This window comes from Lutra lutra, chromosome 5 (assembly GCF_902655055.1).
Source record: "Lutra lutra chromosome 5, mLutLut1.2, whole genome shotgun sequence".
Classification (NCBI taxonomy): domain Eukaryota; kingdom Metazoa; phylum Chordata; class Mammalia; order Carnivora; family Mustelidae; genus Lutra; species Lutra lutra.
This window is the reverse complement of record NC_062282.1, coordinates 109,635,228-109,652,669: the sequence shown is the minus strand read 5'-3', so window position 1 is coordinate 109,652,669 and position 17,442 is coordinate 109,635,228. Positions and strand designations below refer to the sequence as shown.

The window sequence follows — 17,442 nt, the reverse complement described above, 5'->3', positions numbered from 1 at the left end:
TGAAGATTGGCTTCTCATACAACTTTCTGGTAGTTGAATTACCAACATCTTTTAAAATGTTATTTCCAGGGGCGCCTGGGTGGCTCAGTGGGTTAAGCCGCTGCCTTCGGCTCGGGTCATGATCTCCGAGTCCTGGGATCGAGCCCCGCATCGGGCTCTCTGCTCAGCGGGGAGCCTGCTTCCTCCTCTCTCTGCCTGCCTCTCTGCCTGCTTGTGATCTCTCTGTCAAATAAATAAGTAAAATCTTTAAAAAAAAATAAAAAATAAAATAAAATGTTATTTCCAGTTATTGGCTCATTTTCTAAGGGCATTTCTCAGCCTAGTTTAATACTGGACCATGGCTGGAATATTAACCTTTTCTTACTCAAATGAGAAATATTAATATAATTTGGAGTGAATCCCTTGCATTTTGTTTCATATTCTGAGAATAATATTCCTGAATCGTGTCCAGGAGCCAAGCTGAGCAAAATGAGAGCTCCAGAAAAATGTGTAATGATTAATGGCACTGTGACACTTGAAAAATCATGCCCACTTGACTATGACACAAACAATGGTCCTGAAATAAAAAATCAAAGGTCAATTTTTATGTGGCCTAACTATGTATCTCTACCTACACAATACACACAACAAATTGAGGAGAATGTCTTTAGGATCTTACAATAGATAAGTTTTTGTTTCTCTTTTTAAGCATAAATGGAAACCATAAAGATCGATCAATTCAATTACATTAGAAGCATTAGAAGTAAGTACTTCTACTGATCAGTAGAAACCTTAACGAAAAGGAAAAGAGAAGTTACAAACTGAAAGGAGATATTGCAACATATGCTGACAAAGGATCACTATCTAAAACTCCTATAACATTTAAAAAATCCAACATTAGTTAAGAATATATGCCAAAGACCACAGGAACTCAAGAGAAGGGAACAGTGGGGGCAAGTAAGCACACGATAATAAAATTGACTTCACTGGTAACCAAGGAAATGAAAACCACTATGAAATATTTTACACCAGATTAGCAAAAATGAAAATGCCCAACAATAGCAGAGATCATAGAGGACATGGAATGTAACAAGATAAATTACTACTAGCTAGAGTATAAACAGTGAAATCATTTTGGGTAAAATTTGGCAACCACTAACCAGGTATATGGAGATGTTTATATCTATACCCAGGAATTCTACTCCTATGCACACATTCTCAAGAAACATTTGCATTTCTGTGTCAGGAGATACGTGCACAAACGTTCATTGGTGCATTGCTTTTAGTAGTGAAGAAATGAAAACTACCCAATGTCTCTCAACAGGAAAATAGGCAAGTAAAAGTTGCAGAATTTTCACACCATATACTACAACAATACAGCTATACACATGCATGAATCAGTGTTGAACAAAAGAGCAAAGCATAAAAAAAATACACATAAGATGATTCTATTACTCAAAGTTCAAAAACGTGCAAAACTAGGCGGTATTCCTCTCTGAACGCCAGTGTGTGTGTGTGTGTCTACTGTGTTAGCATAATTGTGCAAGTACCTAACAGTTCTTTGCTCTTCCATGGCAATGTTCTCAGATTTCTGGGTTTTTTGAGTTTGGCTTCTGTGAAGATGGTGATACAGAAGAGGGATTAGTATTAGTATTAGTATTGGGTGTAAAGGGTTTGCTTTTAAACTTTTCACTTAAATTAGGCATAAAGGGTTCAGTGAGTCTCAAGTGCCTGCAGGACATGTCAATGTGGATAGACAGTGAACAGGTAAACCATTACAAAGCTGGGGAGCTTGGGGGAGCAGTTGGGGTTTTGTGTAGGGAGACAGCAGTCACTGCCATATCACTGGCACTAAAGGCAAAAGAGCAGAAGAGAACTGTACTATCAAAGAAAACAGTTTCGTATAGAATTCTGCAGAGTATTAAAATTGCAGGGCAGATAGAAATGATTAAAAGGAGACTGTAAAGGAATGATCTAAGAGATACAGGGAGAATCAGAGAGAAGCGCTGTCAAGGGCCAAGGGCCAAGTTCATTTTGTGTGCTCACAGCTTATGCTCTTTCCACATGCCACCCAAATGCTAGCTTTCTATACAACTTTGCTCAATCTAGAAATCCACGTTTTCACGCACTATGAATTATCTGGAGTTGAGAAGAACAGCTTGAAGGATGCTACTATTGCTGTGGTTTATTAGAGAAAAGAGCAGGCCATGTTTTCTTTTGGAAAGAAGGTCTGAAACTCTTGGACTGCAGCAGCCACAGCAAGAATCTAGCAGATCGGTCAGTTCCTGCCTGGCCACCAAAGCAGATCATTCTAAAGTAGCTGTTTCTCTCACATTTTAGTTATATCTACATATATGTGTATACACGTGTATACTACAATTTCCCTGGCATCTACCCAGGCATCAGGGTAAAGGTTAGACGTGGTGTGAGGAGTAAGTTAGGGGTGAGGTACTGGGAGAGAATCAGACCTGAGCGCTGGCAAGGACATAAATTATTTTATAATAATAAAAGCCAAACAGCAAATGATTTGTTTTTTAGGATGTAACAAATCAAACCTTCATCAAAAGGACCACAAAAAAATAGCCAAATCAAGGTATTCTGTACTTGCTAGTATTAAATAACTGGGCAGCTAACATACTGACCTTAACAGAGTTCCCAAAATAAACTCAATTACGGAAACATTCTTTAAATGGAAAAGTCTGAAATGTATGCTTAAAGATTTGACATTACCAGAATTACCACAGTATTTTCAAATTAAATTTCAGTATTTAAAAATTTTTTGATCTTAGAATAAGTGAGTAAAGTAGCTTCAAATTTCTAGTTGACCTTATAAAAACCAAAAGCATATCCTAAACAAATTAACAGACTGAAGTCATCAGGACTCAGTAAAACAAGTGTTGTATGTTGTCTGGAATTCAGTGGGCCCAGACGCCATTGTCTTGGCCTGAGAAAATGAAAGAAGAGAAGTCAAAACTTCATTTCTGGCAAGTGAAATGGCAATTAAATAGTGTTAGTTATTTTCAATTAAATTTCTGAAGATATCTTTTTCTAAAGAATATGACTTTGCTGTTCAAATGTATTAAGAGCTAGAAGAAAATAGAAATATGCTTTTGAAATAAGTAATTCTGACTGAAACAAAAAAAGCAGAATTCTGAAGCGTGACTATACTTAATGTTAAGATGCTTTATAGGAATTAGGAAAGAAAGATAATTCTAAAATTTTCCTATAAAATATATATATTATGGATTTGAAAAAAGACTCTGTGGTTCTATACAATTCAATGTGTTAAGTCACAAACATTAAGAAATACATGTTTGCAGTCCATAAGGACGCCAACATTTATGCAGGAATTTTATAATAAATTGGAAGATTTTATTACTTACTGTACTTTATTCAGATAAATAATATTACTCTGATAATTCATCAGATTATTAATATTAGAATCTACACGTGCTTTGAAAAATCAATACCTGAAAAACCCTATATTAAAAAACCCTACATTAAACCTCACTTCTTCCTACATTCATTGCATGTTTTGAAATGGTGTGACATTTGCTATCATTGCTATGTGTATAAAAGTAGAAAACTGTCATCTTGGTAGAAAATGATTCTCCACAACCTTAATTTTTTTTTTTAAGATTTTATTTATCCATTTGACAGAGAGAGAGAGATCACAAGTAGGCAGAGAGGCAGGCAGAGAGAGGGGGAAGCAGGCTCCCTGCTGAGCAGAGAGCCCTATGTGGGGCTCGATCCCAGGACCCTGGGACCATGACCCGAGCCGAAGGCAGAGGCTTTAACCCACTGAGCCACCCAGGCACCCCTCCACAACCTTAATTTTAAGAAAGGCCATTGTTTATTGGTGCTTCAAGTGCTACAGATGAATCCTCCCTCACAAGACTAGAAAGCTTCTCAGGCAGAAGACTCTATTATACTTGACGTAGTTACAAATGTTCTAATAGTTGCATGTATTAGTTGAACAAATGACTGAGTGAGGTAGACAGTATTGAGAAGTAGAAGTCTCAAGAAAGTTAAACAACCTGCCCAAAGCCACACAGTCAGTAAATATATATGTGAGCAACAACCAGGTGATCCAGAAGCCAGGATATAAGCCTATATTTCCCTCACTCCCAATTCCACACCTATCATGCCACGCTGGTGTATGGGAGTCACTAATTTTTACTTCTAGTATAGAGGAAAGCAGCTTGGTGTTAAGCAGGTGTCTCAAAAGATGGTTTTATGAGATGCTCTCAAAGAGTGAAATGTGTAGGCCAAAATGTTTGGAAAATAAGTTGTGGTTTTTTTTTGTTTTTTTTTTTCTCACGAAGTCCTCTTAGTGTTTCATGTGCATATTATACAATCAAAGCTATGGAAATTCCATAAATAAATTTGTTAATTAAATTATTAAGTAGGGCACCTGGGTGGCTCAGTCAGTAAAGCCACTGCCTTCAGCTCAGGTCATGATCCCAGGGTCCTGGGATGGAGCCCTGCATCGGGCTCCCTGCTCAGCCTGCCTCTCCCTCTCCCTCTGCCCTTCTCCCTGCTCCCTACTCATGCTCTCTTTCTCTGTTCAATACATAAATCTTTAAAAAATGCTAATAAATTATTAAGTAAAACAAAAGCAAGGTGCCAAAGAATACGTGCATATAATATGTGTGTGTGTGTTTATATGTATACAGAACATCTCTAGGCTAGGATTCACTAGAAACTAGCAATGGCTAACTGTGGGGACAGGAGCTTGAGCAGAAGAACAAAGAGACTTCTTGCTGGATATTCTCTTAAATGGCTAAGATTTTTAAAACTCTATACGTAGATCATATCTTTATAAAGCGCCTTAAGGAAAAAGAACCTTGTTTAACCTGGGTTTGGGGTGTGAACTTAGAAGCGGAAGCCCTTTTCTTTACTATCTCTCAACTATTAACATCCCAGGAAACCAGAGTTTTCTGGAACAAATTACATTATTTACTTCCTTGAGAATACAACATCTGCTAACTTGAAACCCAAAATTTAGTGGTCCAATGAAAGAAAATGAAAATATAGAAAAGGAAGACAGAACTCTACTTTTGGTTACCAAGAGAAATGGAAAAAAATCATGGGTAGACACTAATACCCAGTCATGTAAGTTGGTGATCTCTAGTCTCACTACAGTATGAAATGAGCTATTTGAGTTTCCAGCCACTACTGTAACAAATCACCACAACATAATGGCTTACAAAAACACAAATTCATTCTCTTATTGTTCCGGAGGTCTTCTTTCTGATCCAGATTTCACTGGACTAAAATCAAGGTGTTGGCAGAGCAGTGCTCCTCTCTGGAGGCTCTAGTGAAGAATTTATTTCCTTGCCTTTTCCAGCTTCCAGAGCTACCCTCTTCTTCCATCTTCAAGCCCAGCTACGTCAGAAGGACACTGTCTCACAGCACATCACCCTGACCTTGCTTTCTTCATCACATCTTTCTCTGCCTCTCCTTCTCTCTCTCTCTCCCATTTAAGAGCCTTGTGACACATTGGACCTACCAGGATAATCCAGAATATTCAGTAACATTTAAGGACAGCCAATTAGCAACTTTAATCCATCAGCAACCCCTTTGCCATGTGACCTAACATAGCTTTGGTTCTAGGAATTAAGGTACAGACATCTTTGGCCATTCTTCTACCTCCTCCTCCCTTAATTTAGTCAGGGCTCAATTGTTATTCTAACCCATCAGCTTAAATATGTTTCGGGATAACTGAATAGAGAAACAGGTTGTTTAAGAGGATACACAAGGCCCAGGGTTAAAAGAAACCTTCAACCTGGCTGGAGGAGGCATCTGTGAGGTCTCTGCAATAGGAACTGAAAGTTCAAAGAACCCACATTGCATCTTCTTACCCAGAGATAAACTGAACCGATTCCCTGAGAAAGGCTGGCAACTACATCATTCATCACCTTTCCATCCACTATTTATGGAGTGCTCGCTCACCATGGGTCAGAGACCCAGCAGACTGCTAGAAAATTTAGAATATGAAGGTGAGCATACAAACCATCCAAGACAGTAGCAGCACGAAGCTGCTGAGCTCGCCTGAAATTACACTTCCAGTAGCCCCAGTCTAGGTTGAGTTTAGAGGCCTGTCTACAGAGCTGTGCTTTATGACAGTTCCAAAGAGTAAAGCTGTTAAAGAACCACGGAAATGCAATCCCCATGGGAATGAGACATGTGTTGTCTGTCACACAGGGCCACATCCTTAGAGGCCCTCATCACTGGGTTACTGTTCTGCTATCACTATCTTGAAACTGTTACTCATTTTGAACAAAGGGCCTTTGCATTTTGATTTTGCACTGAGCCTGCAAATTATTGTAGTTTGTCCTGACCACAAATTTTGAGTGACCGGTGTACCAGTCCCAAACTGAACCTAACCAATTGCTCAGACTTCTGTACAGATAAATAATGGGCCTTTTAAAAACCAATAATGTGCTGATATGTATGGACTCATTCTGTCCTAATCAGAACCTAGTTTTGATCCTTAATTACCACAGACACCAGCAAACCTCCTTTCTAATTTTAGTATATGTGCTGCCAAAGCGAGCAGTCTCCTTTCTAACACTTAAAACACACATACTTTTCCTCTTTTAGGAAATACTTGGTGATTTTTTTTTTTTTTGCCTGCAAATAAATATGTATTTTCCTGATAAATACATACTCTGCTTTATTAGGCTATTCCATCTCCTTCCTTTCCTCCTCTTTTTTCTTTTTAAAGCTCCACGTCTTTTGTTTTACAGTAAGAGAACTTAATTTCTACTTTAATTAACAGATTTCTTCATTATTTTAGTCCTTGCTAGTAGGCTTTATTCTTAGCATGCTTAAAATTACCAGTCTAATTAATTCATCCACTCACAAAGCAGCAAGCCCGTTATTAGTGCCATCCTGTGCTGTGGCTTACCTAACTCCTTCCTTTTGGATTTATCGATTATCAGTCTGCTCCAAATCATTCCTGAATATTTTCCTAGGCTTTTCATGGAAAAGGTGACTAAGGATGATTACACAGTCAGACTTTTTTAAAGAAGTCAAACCACTGGGACACCTGGGTAGCTCAGTTGTTAAGCATCTGCCTTCGGCTCGAGTCATGATCCCAGGGTCCTGGGATTGAGCCCTGTCTGGGGCCCTGCATTGGGCTCCGTGCTTGGGGGGAAGTCTGCTGCTACCTCTCCCATTTTCCCTGCCTGCGTTCCCTCTCTTGCTGTATGTCTCTCTCTGTGTCAAATAGATAAATAAAATCTTAAAAAAGAAAGTTGAACTATTTTGTAATGTCACTAATATTATAATAATTTCATATAAAAATGAGTAGAGTACCATATAACTCATACATAAAATAAACAAACCAAAAACCCACTTCTTCACAAAGTGTACTAATTCAACTTGGTTTTATGGGTGAAATGTAAAGAGAGTCATTGCTCAAGTTCTGGGAGATGTTCTGTTTTACAGAAACATGTCAGAAAGGAGTCAGAGCACTGGAAGAAGGCAGATGGAAATAATTTACAATCTGTGGATTTTGATTCTGGATTATATAGATTACTCTTTTTAGTGCATTCGAAAAAAAATTAACTGAACTATAAAGTAAAGCCAAGCTGATTAGGGAGGCAGAGTGTTTTAAAAACAACTCATTTTATCTCACAACTGGTAGTAATTCACTGTTGTAGATAAGGCAGTACAAGGCATGAAAGATGTAATCTACATGCTCAAAGTGACTGAAGAAAGACCTATCTACCCTTTTGACCCTGGAAAAATTTATTACATGGATGGTGTTATGATTCCAGTAAAAGTTCAAATGTCACCATTGAACTTTTATTTATCACACTAAACATACATGAAATGCACTCAAATCTTACTTAAAAGTCAAACAAAACCACACAGAAAGCTGTTGACTACAGTTGTGTTTTATGTTTACATAACTACATTTACTAAGTGAATTATATACATTTTATCATTACATAAATTACCATTTTTTTAAGATTTTGTACTTAACAAATGTTTATTTTGAGGAAGGAGAGTAAATATGACACATGGTTCCATTAGTGTATTAAATGATGTGATTTAATTTCTTTTTTTTAAATGTCCTAGTGTAAATAATGCCATAAGAAAAATATAAAAATAGTATTATTTAATCACAATTCTCCAAAATTCATAGTGGAAGAAGTTTTTATACAGCATTCAGAAGTAGCATTAACAAATTTAATTAAATCAATGTTTTATAAAGGCATTGGTCTGATTTGCCAAAAAGTAGGACTGGCTATAGCATTTGATTATTGAGCCTTGAACAGACAAATTCAGGAAATAATTGATTAACAATTCAAACAATCACTGTTACCTAAGTGATCTGATTTTGCTACCAGAAGAAGGTTATCTATTTCAGTCTTGATTGTCACCTAAATCATGTAATTATTAACTTTCCCCCTTTCATTTCTTTCCTCCTTTAGCCCATCTTCCAACTGTTGCTAATTAGTTATCTTTCTATGACACAAGTCTGATTATTATCTTCCACTCCTACAATGGTGTAGTTGAAACTCCCTTGGCATAGCAAATAAAGAAAGAAATCACTGAATAATTTCTGGCTTCATGGCTATCTTTCTGGCTCTAACTATCCAATGTTCTTCTATACTAAACTTCTTGTCATCCACTAAACACACCATTCTTTCATCTTCAAACTTTTCCACATAGTTCTCTTAGCCAGAGGTCTCTTTCTCCTAAGTTCTTTACTTAGCAGACTCCTACTCATCATTAAAAGTCAAATTCAGGGCACCTGGGTGGCTCAGTTGGCTAAGGGTCTGACTCTTCATTTCAGCACAGGTCATGATCTCATGGTTCATGAAATCAAGCCTCACACTGGGCTCTTTGCTCAGGGGGAAGTATGTTTGAAGAGTCTCTCCTTCTGCCCCTCCCCACCCTCCAAAATAAATAAGTAAATCGTAAAAAAGAAGGGGGTTGGAGAAAGACAACTATCATATGATCTCCCTGATATGAGGAAGTGGAGATGCAACATGGGGGGGTTAAGGGGGTAGGAGAAGAATAAATGAAACAAGATGGGATTGGGAGGGAGACAAACCATAAGTGACCCTTAATCTCACAAAACAAACTGAGGGTTGCTGGGGGGAGGGGAGGGTTATGGACATTGGGTAGGGTATGTGCTATGGTGAGTGCTGTGAAGTGTGTAAACCTGGCGATTCACAGACCTGTACCCCTGGGGATAAAAATACATTATATGTTTATTAAAAAAAAATAAATTAATTTAAAAAAAAAAGAAGAGGGGGGGGCAAATTCAGACATCACTGACCTTGGGAAGCCTTCTGTATTTCCTAGGCAGAGAAATTAATTATCTCCTATTCTACCACAGTATATCCTAAATCAAGTAGGTCATTGCTGTGTAATAAACCAACCTTTAGCAGCACCAAACAATGACCTCTGTATTATGCTCGTACTTTCTGTCAGTCAGGAATTTGAATAAGGCACAGTGGAGGATGGCTTGTCTTTGTGCCATGGCATCAGAGCATTAACTGGGAATACTGAAAAACTAGGGTGACATAATGGCTGGGAGCTGGAATTCTCTAAGAGCTAATTGAGTCCTATCTGGTGAGAGCTAATTCAGTCCTATCTGGTGTGTGGGCTGTGAGCTATCAAAGATTGGGACTGGCTACTGGAGAGTCTTCAATGGCCTGGCTTCCTTATAGCATGGAAGCCTAGAGTACTCAGACTTCTTATGTAAAAGCTTAGGGACTCTAAGCACAAGGTTGCCTTTTTTGACCTCGTCTCTGGGAATCACACAGCACAGCTTTTCTTACATTGTGCTGTTACAAATGAGTCAAAAGCCCACCCGCACTGAAGGGGAGGAGACACAGAAACAACCTCTCAACAGGAGTATCAACCACAGCTTTTAATTCTGTACATTTTTGTCACTTATACTGTAAGCAACTGTAGAATAGGAACTATGATTTAGAATAATTGTTTCATTCAGAATTTGATGCAGTTCCTAGAATAAAGAACTACGTGTGTTGAAACTGACTAAAAAGTGTCTTGTCAAAGGCATTTGCCTTTTTTCTCTTAAGAGTTGAGTGTGAAAAAAGCTACAGCTACTTTTTAATATAATTTACACAGAATAAAAACCATTCCAGATGAGAATAGCAATAATACAGAGTTTTTGGAAATCCCCTCACATAAAATAAATTTAAACCTTATTTATAGGTTCCACAAAGAAATTTTAATTTTTGACAACTACTGCTGGCTAGTAGCTAGCTCACTTTCCATTATGAAGAAATTTATTTATTTTTTCCAAGTAATTTCGGCTGTTTATAAATTTCTATACTTACAAGTTCATAACTAATACCATTAGTTTAGTTATACTCCACTTTACTGGAATGTTTGGGAAGGAAAAGTTGTGGTTAAATTAACGATGTTGAGGGAAAGGGCGGAGGGTTTGAAACATGGCGGACGACGTGGACCAGCAACAAACCACCAACACCGTAGAAGAGCCCCTGGATCTCATCAGGCTCAGCCTGGATGAGCGAATTTATGTGAAAATGAGAAATGACAGAGAGCTTCGAGGCAGATTACATGCTTATGATCAGCATTTAAATATGATATTGGGAGATGTAGAAGAAACTGTGACTACTATAGAAATTGATGAGGAAACATATGAAGAGATATATAAATCAACAAAACGGAATATTCCGATGCTTTTTGTCCGGGGAGATGGTGTTGTACTAGTTGCCCCTCCATTAAGAGTTGGCTGAAACGAAGAATTTATCGTGTCTGGAATATAGGAGTTTTTGTATGATTGCCTCTTTAAATGTAGAAGACATTCAAAAAAGAAACCTGCGTAAATTTTGATATTAAGAAGTGACCAAGGATTCTTCCACTCCTGAAATAAGTTTATTTACAGATAACTCAAAAATTCTTAAGCTAATGGGCATTTTAATTTTTTTTCCAATGCTTTCAATAAATGTGATCGCCAAGATGCAAAAAAAAAAAAAAAAAAAAAAAAAAAAAATTAACGATGTTTCAATCCTCATGGCTAAAAGCCTCACTAGCAAATGCTGGCCATGTTCTAGGTAAACACATACTCAGAACTATATAACAACTAACTACTGGAAGACTTTCATTAGTTGAATTTTCTAGTAACTTAAGTTTCATTGAGTTGTTGCTGTTGTTATTATTATTATTTAAGCTTTAGGAATGTTAGTACCTCTAAACCTCTTCTATCTGGCTATTGAGAAATGACTAGGAAAAATAAGCAATCATTACTTTCCTTTAAAATGCAACTAGAAGTCAAAGGTAAAATAAAATCTTCAGCTCTATTCACCTTCTATTCTGAGAAGAAAATGCAACCCCTGTTAGCAACAGGGAGTTATCACCATCAATCTTACTATCAATGAGCAATGAAGAAGGAGAATCAGATTTCAAATATCAGAAACCATAACGAGAAATTAAAATGTTGAACCAAGAAATTCTAACACTTGTTTGGAATTAGGAAAGCTGTCATCCATAAATTCACAAGCAGTCCCAAAATATAAGCATGAAAACTGAACAGGCTACAAACATGCATGAAAAAACATTCATCTAGATTCTAAAGTCTGATCATAATTTCCCTTAAAATATATATAACCTCCAAATTCCCCTCAAAATGTTATGGATGGGTAAACAGAGAATATTTAAAATTAATTCATTTAAACTGCTTTTACAGTGTATTCTTTTATTGTCTTGGTAAAAAGAGGCTCATCTGTCATACTATAAAAGAAAAAGGATGTTTGATATTTCCTGTTTTATCAGTGGACGGTTTTCTCCAAGAACTCTGGAAGTGACTAAAAGGGGCAATAAAAATCCTATTTGTAAGATTATAAGTTTCTAGAAGGCAGGAATCATGGTTGTCTAGGTATAGTTTAACACATACAGGACATCTGAAACTAAGGAAAGAGTTATTCTCTTTTAAAAGTTTGTTCTTAGGGCACCTGGGTGGCTCAGTGGGTTAAGCCTCTGCCTTCGGCTCAGGTCATGATGTCAGGGTCCTGGGATCGAGCCCCATGTCGGGCTCTCTGCTCAGCAGGGAGCCTGCTTTCCCCACTTTCTCTGCCTGCCTCTCTGCCTACTTGTGATCTCTGTCTGCCAAATAAATAAATAAAATCTTTTTTTGAAAAAGTTTATTTTTAACTAAAACTCAGGACACAATTTTTAGAACTGTTATAAATAACAGATTCCTCAGGTCATTCCATTAAAACAACTTAACCTATGATGAACAAACTATTAGAAAGTAATAATGACAAAAATAGTCAACACAACTATAAAAACCTGTTTTTCACACTTTTTTCACTTCAACCAGTATTTTCTTAATGTAAGGCACTGTACTAGCCTCTGAGGTGAATCAGGAAACCATAACTCCAAACTCTGAAAATCTCTAGTGAACAAAAAATTTAAAGAACTAAGTATACTATGTTGTGATGAAGCACATAAAACCTGATTTAGAAGATTAGAAAATATTTTAAGTTTCAAATCCAGATGTCAGGAACACATCTTTCCTTACAAAAGGCTTATTTGTAATTACAGTTATATACATGAAAATTAACATGTTACACATAAAATGCTGTTTGATGTTTACTGCATGGTAATTTCCAATAACTCTTAAAGCAATACTTGGCTGCTAATGATTAAAAGTAATTCTTATTCATAACAGTCAAAACTGTTCTCTTTCCTTAAGCAACATTTTTCATAAAGAGATGGAATTGAATGCTGTATCAGAATACTGACTATTTAAGGGAAACACTAATTATATTCATAGGAATTTTATTAAAATAATACTAAACACTATTAGATACCTAGACAAACTGAATCTGAATATCCAACATTTAGGTTGGGGGAAGGGGACAGTTAAAAGGCTACTTCAACATCTGAATGTTTTTAGGTCCAAAATCTAAGTATTATACCAGGACAGAAGACTGTAGTGTAACTTTTAGGTTTTATCCAAAGACATGAATAAAAAATTTCTGTATTACTCCCCTCCTCTTAATTTATTTTAGATGTTGAATTAAATAAATATTCCTTACAGTGAAAGAGTTACTACTTGAAATAAACATTTGGTAAGAAGAAATTATGAATTTCCCAAATCACTTCTTAAGATGACTTGGTTTTCAAATTCAGAGATTCTGATTCCTGTATCAATCCCAGTGGGTGCAAGCAACAGCAACAAAATATTTACTTTTTGGTATATAAAGTATATGCATATTACAAACACTTCAAAAACTTCAGAGAAATAGAATAAAAATAAAAATTGTCCTCTGTCCATTCACCTGTTAATATTTTAGTGTATATCATTTTTGGATTTATACACACACACCTTATATATATACATATAAAATACAGTCTTTTAAAAATAATTATACTATGAAAAATACCTTATATCACATTTCTCTTAATTTGTTAGGGATTATCTTTCCTTGTCGGTAATTATGGCCCTACATAATCATTTTTAATGGTCTCACAGTATATTCCATTACAGCGAGGTACCATAACTGACTCCCCATTCACAGTAAAAAATTATAAACAATTTAAATTCCTATTACAAGTCACATTTCAATGAACATCCTTGAATACTCCTTCTAGGACTACCTAGAAGCATTAGCTCTTCAGGTAACAGTTCTATTTACTTCTAATTGAAAATGGTTTATTATAACACTGCAGTTCCTCTTAGTTCTTACTCTTAAGAATGCTAAAGGGAGAAGTAAAGCTTACAACCAAGAGAGTAGCATATATGCTTTTTAATTACCTAAAAATTAAATTATTTTTAATGAAAGTTCCATTTTGAAATAATGTGATTTTTGCCATAGACAAAATACTACATAGAGATAAAAATGTTAATGGGAGCAACGACCACAGTAACTATCAATATAAACCCAGGAAATAAAACAATTAAAACCTTGGGAAGTGAACCAAGTATTCATTAAAATACTTGTATATTACCAAACAGAAAAAGATCAGACATTCCTTAGGTTTCTCCTTAAAGACTACCTCACTCCTTGATTTCCAATCATAAAGTTTTGATATTACACATCAGACATAGACTTCATACATACTATACACACTATTTTTTGTTCGTTTTTCTTAGGGAAATTGGATATGGCCATACGACTGATTACAGGAATGTTTTATGTCTGTTTGTTGAGGTGTGGGCTAAACTCGCTCTCTTATACACTAACTAAATGGTTATTATTAATTTGGAAATAAGGCAAAGAGAGATTTTCCATGGGATTCAGGAAGAGTCAGACCTGACAATGTTTCTAAACTTAGTATGCAGAGACAAAGCAAAAGGATTAAAAGATAAAGATAACATATGTATTGAAAAGTGTCTTATTTCTTGTGATACCAATATTTTAATCCAAGTATATGTAATTATACTCTGATGTCATTCTGCCACACATGTAATTGAAGAGAATAATTTAAGAGGTATAAAGATGACTTTTTAAAAGAGGACCTTGACCTTTCTGGATGCAAATAAAAATTCTAACTAGAAGTTTCAAAGCTTCACATATAACCCGGATCTGTCCTCCAAGGCTTTCTCTTTTTAATTCAACATGCAAAATTCTGTTGAAAGTCTATTCAAAGTTGCTCATGTGTCACCGAGACTAACAGTTAACATTTATTAAATGTTCTCCTTAAACCAGGTGCTGTGTTAAGTTCCTTATTCATGCAGTTGTCACAATAAGCCTAAGTCTTGTTACGGTCTCTATTTTCCAAATGAGAAACCAAAACCTTACATATATGACCCACTTGCCTAAGTTCTCACAATTTATAAATGGCTAAGGTAGGACTTGAACCCAGATCTGCTGGCCTCCTCCATGCTCTTAACCAACACCTCTTTCCCTTTGCCTCAAATGTCTTCTTCACTACTATGTGCCCAAATTCTACCTACAGTAGAAGGCTCAGCCAACATGTTGCATGCTTCATGAAACCTGCCTTGAAGTCAGCCTTTTTAAAACCTCTTCTCACATACCACTAGAGAATCATTCTAACAAGGCAAACTAATTCTGCTCAAAGCAACACAGTTTTTTGTGTTACCTGCCTAATTATAATGTGTGAAGTTGAAAGCAGAGCCATTTCCAGTAAATACTTCTTAAAGTACAAAAGGTGTTTATAGTCAGATTATAAGTTCTATTTTTCCTTAAAGTCATTAACGTCACCATCTTGACTGACAAGTACTTAGCAAGCATTTGAAAGGGACTTATGCTCTACTGGACACTGTCTGCATAATATTAAATTGCCATGGTCACTACCCTCTTTGAGCTTACAATCTAAAACAGATGTCCCAGTGTAAACAGACATAAAAAGAGATAAAGGTGCCTACACGCATCTGCTCAACAACTGACATACACTGCACACATGAAATATTTATATTATGTTCCCGTCACAGTGCCACAGTACGAGGGTGTGTGTGTGTGTGTGTGTGTGTGCGCATGCAGAACACTGAAATGTTCATATTTGGGGTCAAGGTAAGGATTTTTAAAATGCAGGTTTTGTCTACGTAAAAAATAAAGCAATAGCTCACATCTGCGTAACTAGGACTTCATTAGAAGAATACAGATGTCAATCACCACAAAATAACCACTGTACACATGTGAACCAGATGTTTCCATGTAAAATAACCCAGAGTGTTTCACAGATGAATCACTGAAAACGTAATTACACATCAGCCCTCGTTTATTAGTAACAGGTCCACTAATGTGGAAGCCATATGGTACTGTCCATCCTGAACTAGTGGAAAATAAGAAAATGGGTACTGTGAGATCTTCAAATAGATACTCTGCTGCTCTTGCTTTGCTGTGCTTGTGGCGAGGTAAGTGATACTGTGTGTGTTCAGTCAAATGTCTTGGGACAGAGGTCCACTGCTGCCTCTTACTAATAGATACTATGTCAATAAAGTTTACATTATACCCTCCTCTCTTCAAAGGAGTTTACCCCAACAGAAAATAAAATATTTAGTGACCACACAACTCCTAGCTAATTAATAGGGTAAATATTCATTTATAATACCTTGAATGTGTGCCAAGCACTGAAGTATCACCAGTGCTTTCTTTTGCACAGTTTGATGTTAATTCAATATGGATTCATTGTAGATAAACAAAGCCCATGCAAAACTTGTCACAAAGCATCAAAGTTTTACAACATTGATGCTCTGAGCTCCAAGGGTCACTGGTCTGTGTTTCATAAAGCTGTCTACCTATTTACATATTTGATTTGCTTGTTTTTCTTCATGTGTCAGAGCACTGCCTGACAAACAGCAATGGAACTCTCTAGTTAGGACCAAAGCCTTTCAAAAGAAGTTCAGTTTTCTGCTTCAAAGAGACTTTAAAACAAAGAAAATCAGCACACCAAAGTTTATTTCTATGGAACACTTTGGTGAGGAAACTACGCCAGGAGGGCACACAGCATGAAAGGTGTCTAGAGTACGGTATCCAGCTATCCTTGCTGTACTTTAAGGCTGAGGTAGAAACACAGCTTTGTTGTTGTTTTTGTGGAGGCAGAAACAGTTTTAAGTATTCTCAAATAACTTCAGCTCTAGGGACGTAATGCTGAGTAGTATTTTAATGATGCAGCCTCAGGATTTTCTTTTATTTACTGTTTGACTACATGGACAAAAATGTCATGCCAGGTTGATTTGTTATTTCTCTTCAGCCTCAAAATGTTTTCTTTCAATAATTCAAAGTTTTATGTAATGTTTGATACATACAACATACATATAACATGTAAATTCATATGTTATAAAGTATAATAATTAACCAAACTCCTGCATTGCCACTATTTAGGAATATAAAATTACCAATATGGTTACACTCAATATGTTCCATTCTCCAACATTCTCTTGCCTCCCCATAGTGGTATAACCTACCTGTATTGTTTGTTAATCAATCCTTTGCCTTAAAAAGAGCCGTTTATTACATGTATGCATATTTCTAAACAACACCTTGTTTAAATGCTGCTTCACTTTTGAGATTTTAGGGATTCATAGTATGGCTAGCCTTCTGTGACTTCTTTTATTCAACATTAAGTAACTATGATTCATCCATCTCATTAATTTTGACTGGTCTATAATGTGTGATTTTATAGACCTATGTACACATTATATATAACACAATATATATAATTCTCTCTATATATATGTATATACTATATATTTATATATTTTTATATACATACGTATAAAACACAAACAACACTGCTATGAACATTCTTATATAAAATTTTTAAAGCACATATACTAGAATTTCTATTTGGTAACTTATCTAGGATTTGGACTTGCGGTCATATTGTATGTTAATGTTCAACTTTTTTTTTTTTAAATAAAATAACATCCAAAATTATTTCTCAAAGACTTTAATTTCTACTCCCATTACCAGTATTTAAAAGTTCCTGTTGATCATTATAAATGGCTAAAGTGGGATCAGAGCCCAGGCAGTC

General features: G+C 36.1%; 2 protein-coding genes across 9 annotated transcripts in view; one reads left to right on the top strand and one right to left on the bottom strand.

Moving 5' to 3' along the window:
• The window catches only part of XRCC4 (X-ray repair cross complementing 4), a 278,013-nt gene that overhangs the window by 32,632 nt on the left and 227,939 nt on the right, over nt 1-17,442 (bottom strand). The gene's annotated exons all lie outside the window — the stretch shown is intronic.
• Nucleotides 10,407-10,736, top strand: LOC125099830 (U6 snRNA-associated Sm-like protein LSm3). Its single transcript, XM_047729308.1, has one exon. The coding sequence runs from the start codon at nt 10,425-10,427 to the stop codon at nt 10,731-10,733; it is 309 nt and encodes a 102-aa protein (XP_047585264.1). The 5' UTR covers nt 10,407-10,424; the 3' UTR covers nt 10,734-10,736.

Excerpts from the sequence above, each read along its gene's own strand:
- LOC125099830 (XM_047729308.1), top strand. The coding sequence starts at position 10,425 with ATGGCGGACGACGTGGACCAGCAACAAACCACCAACACCGTAGAAGAG.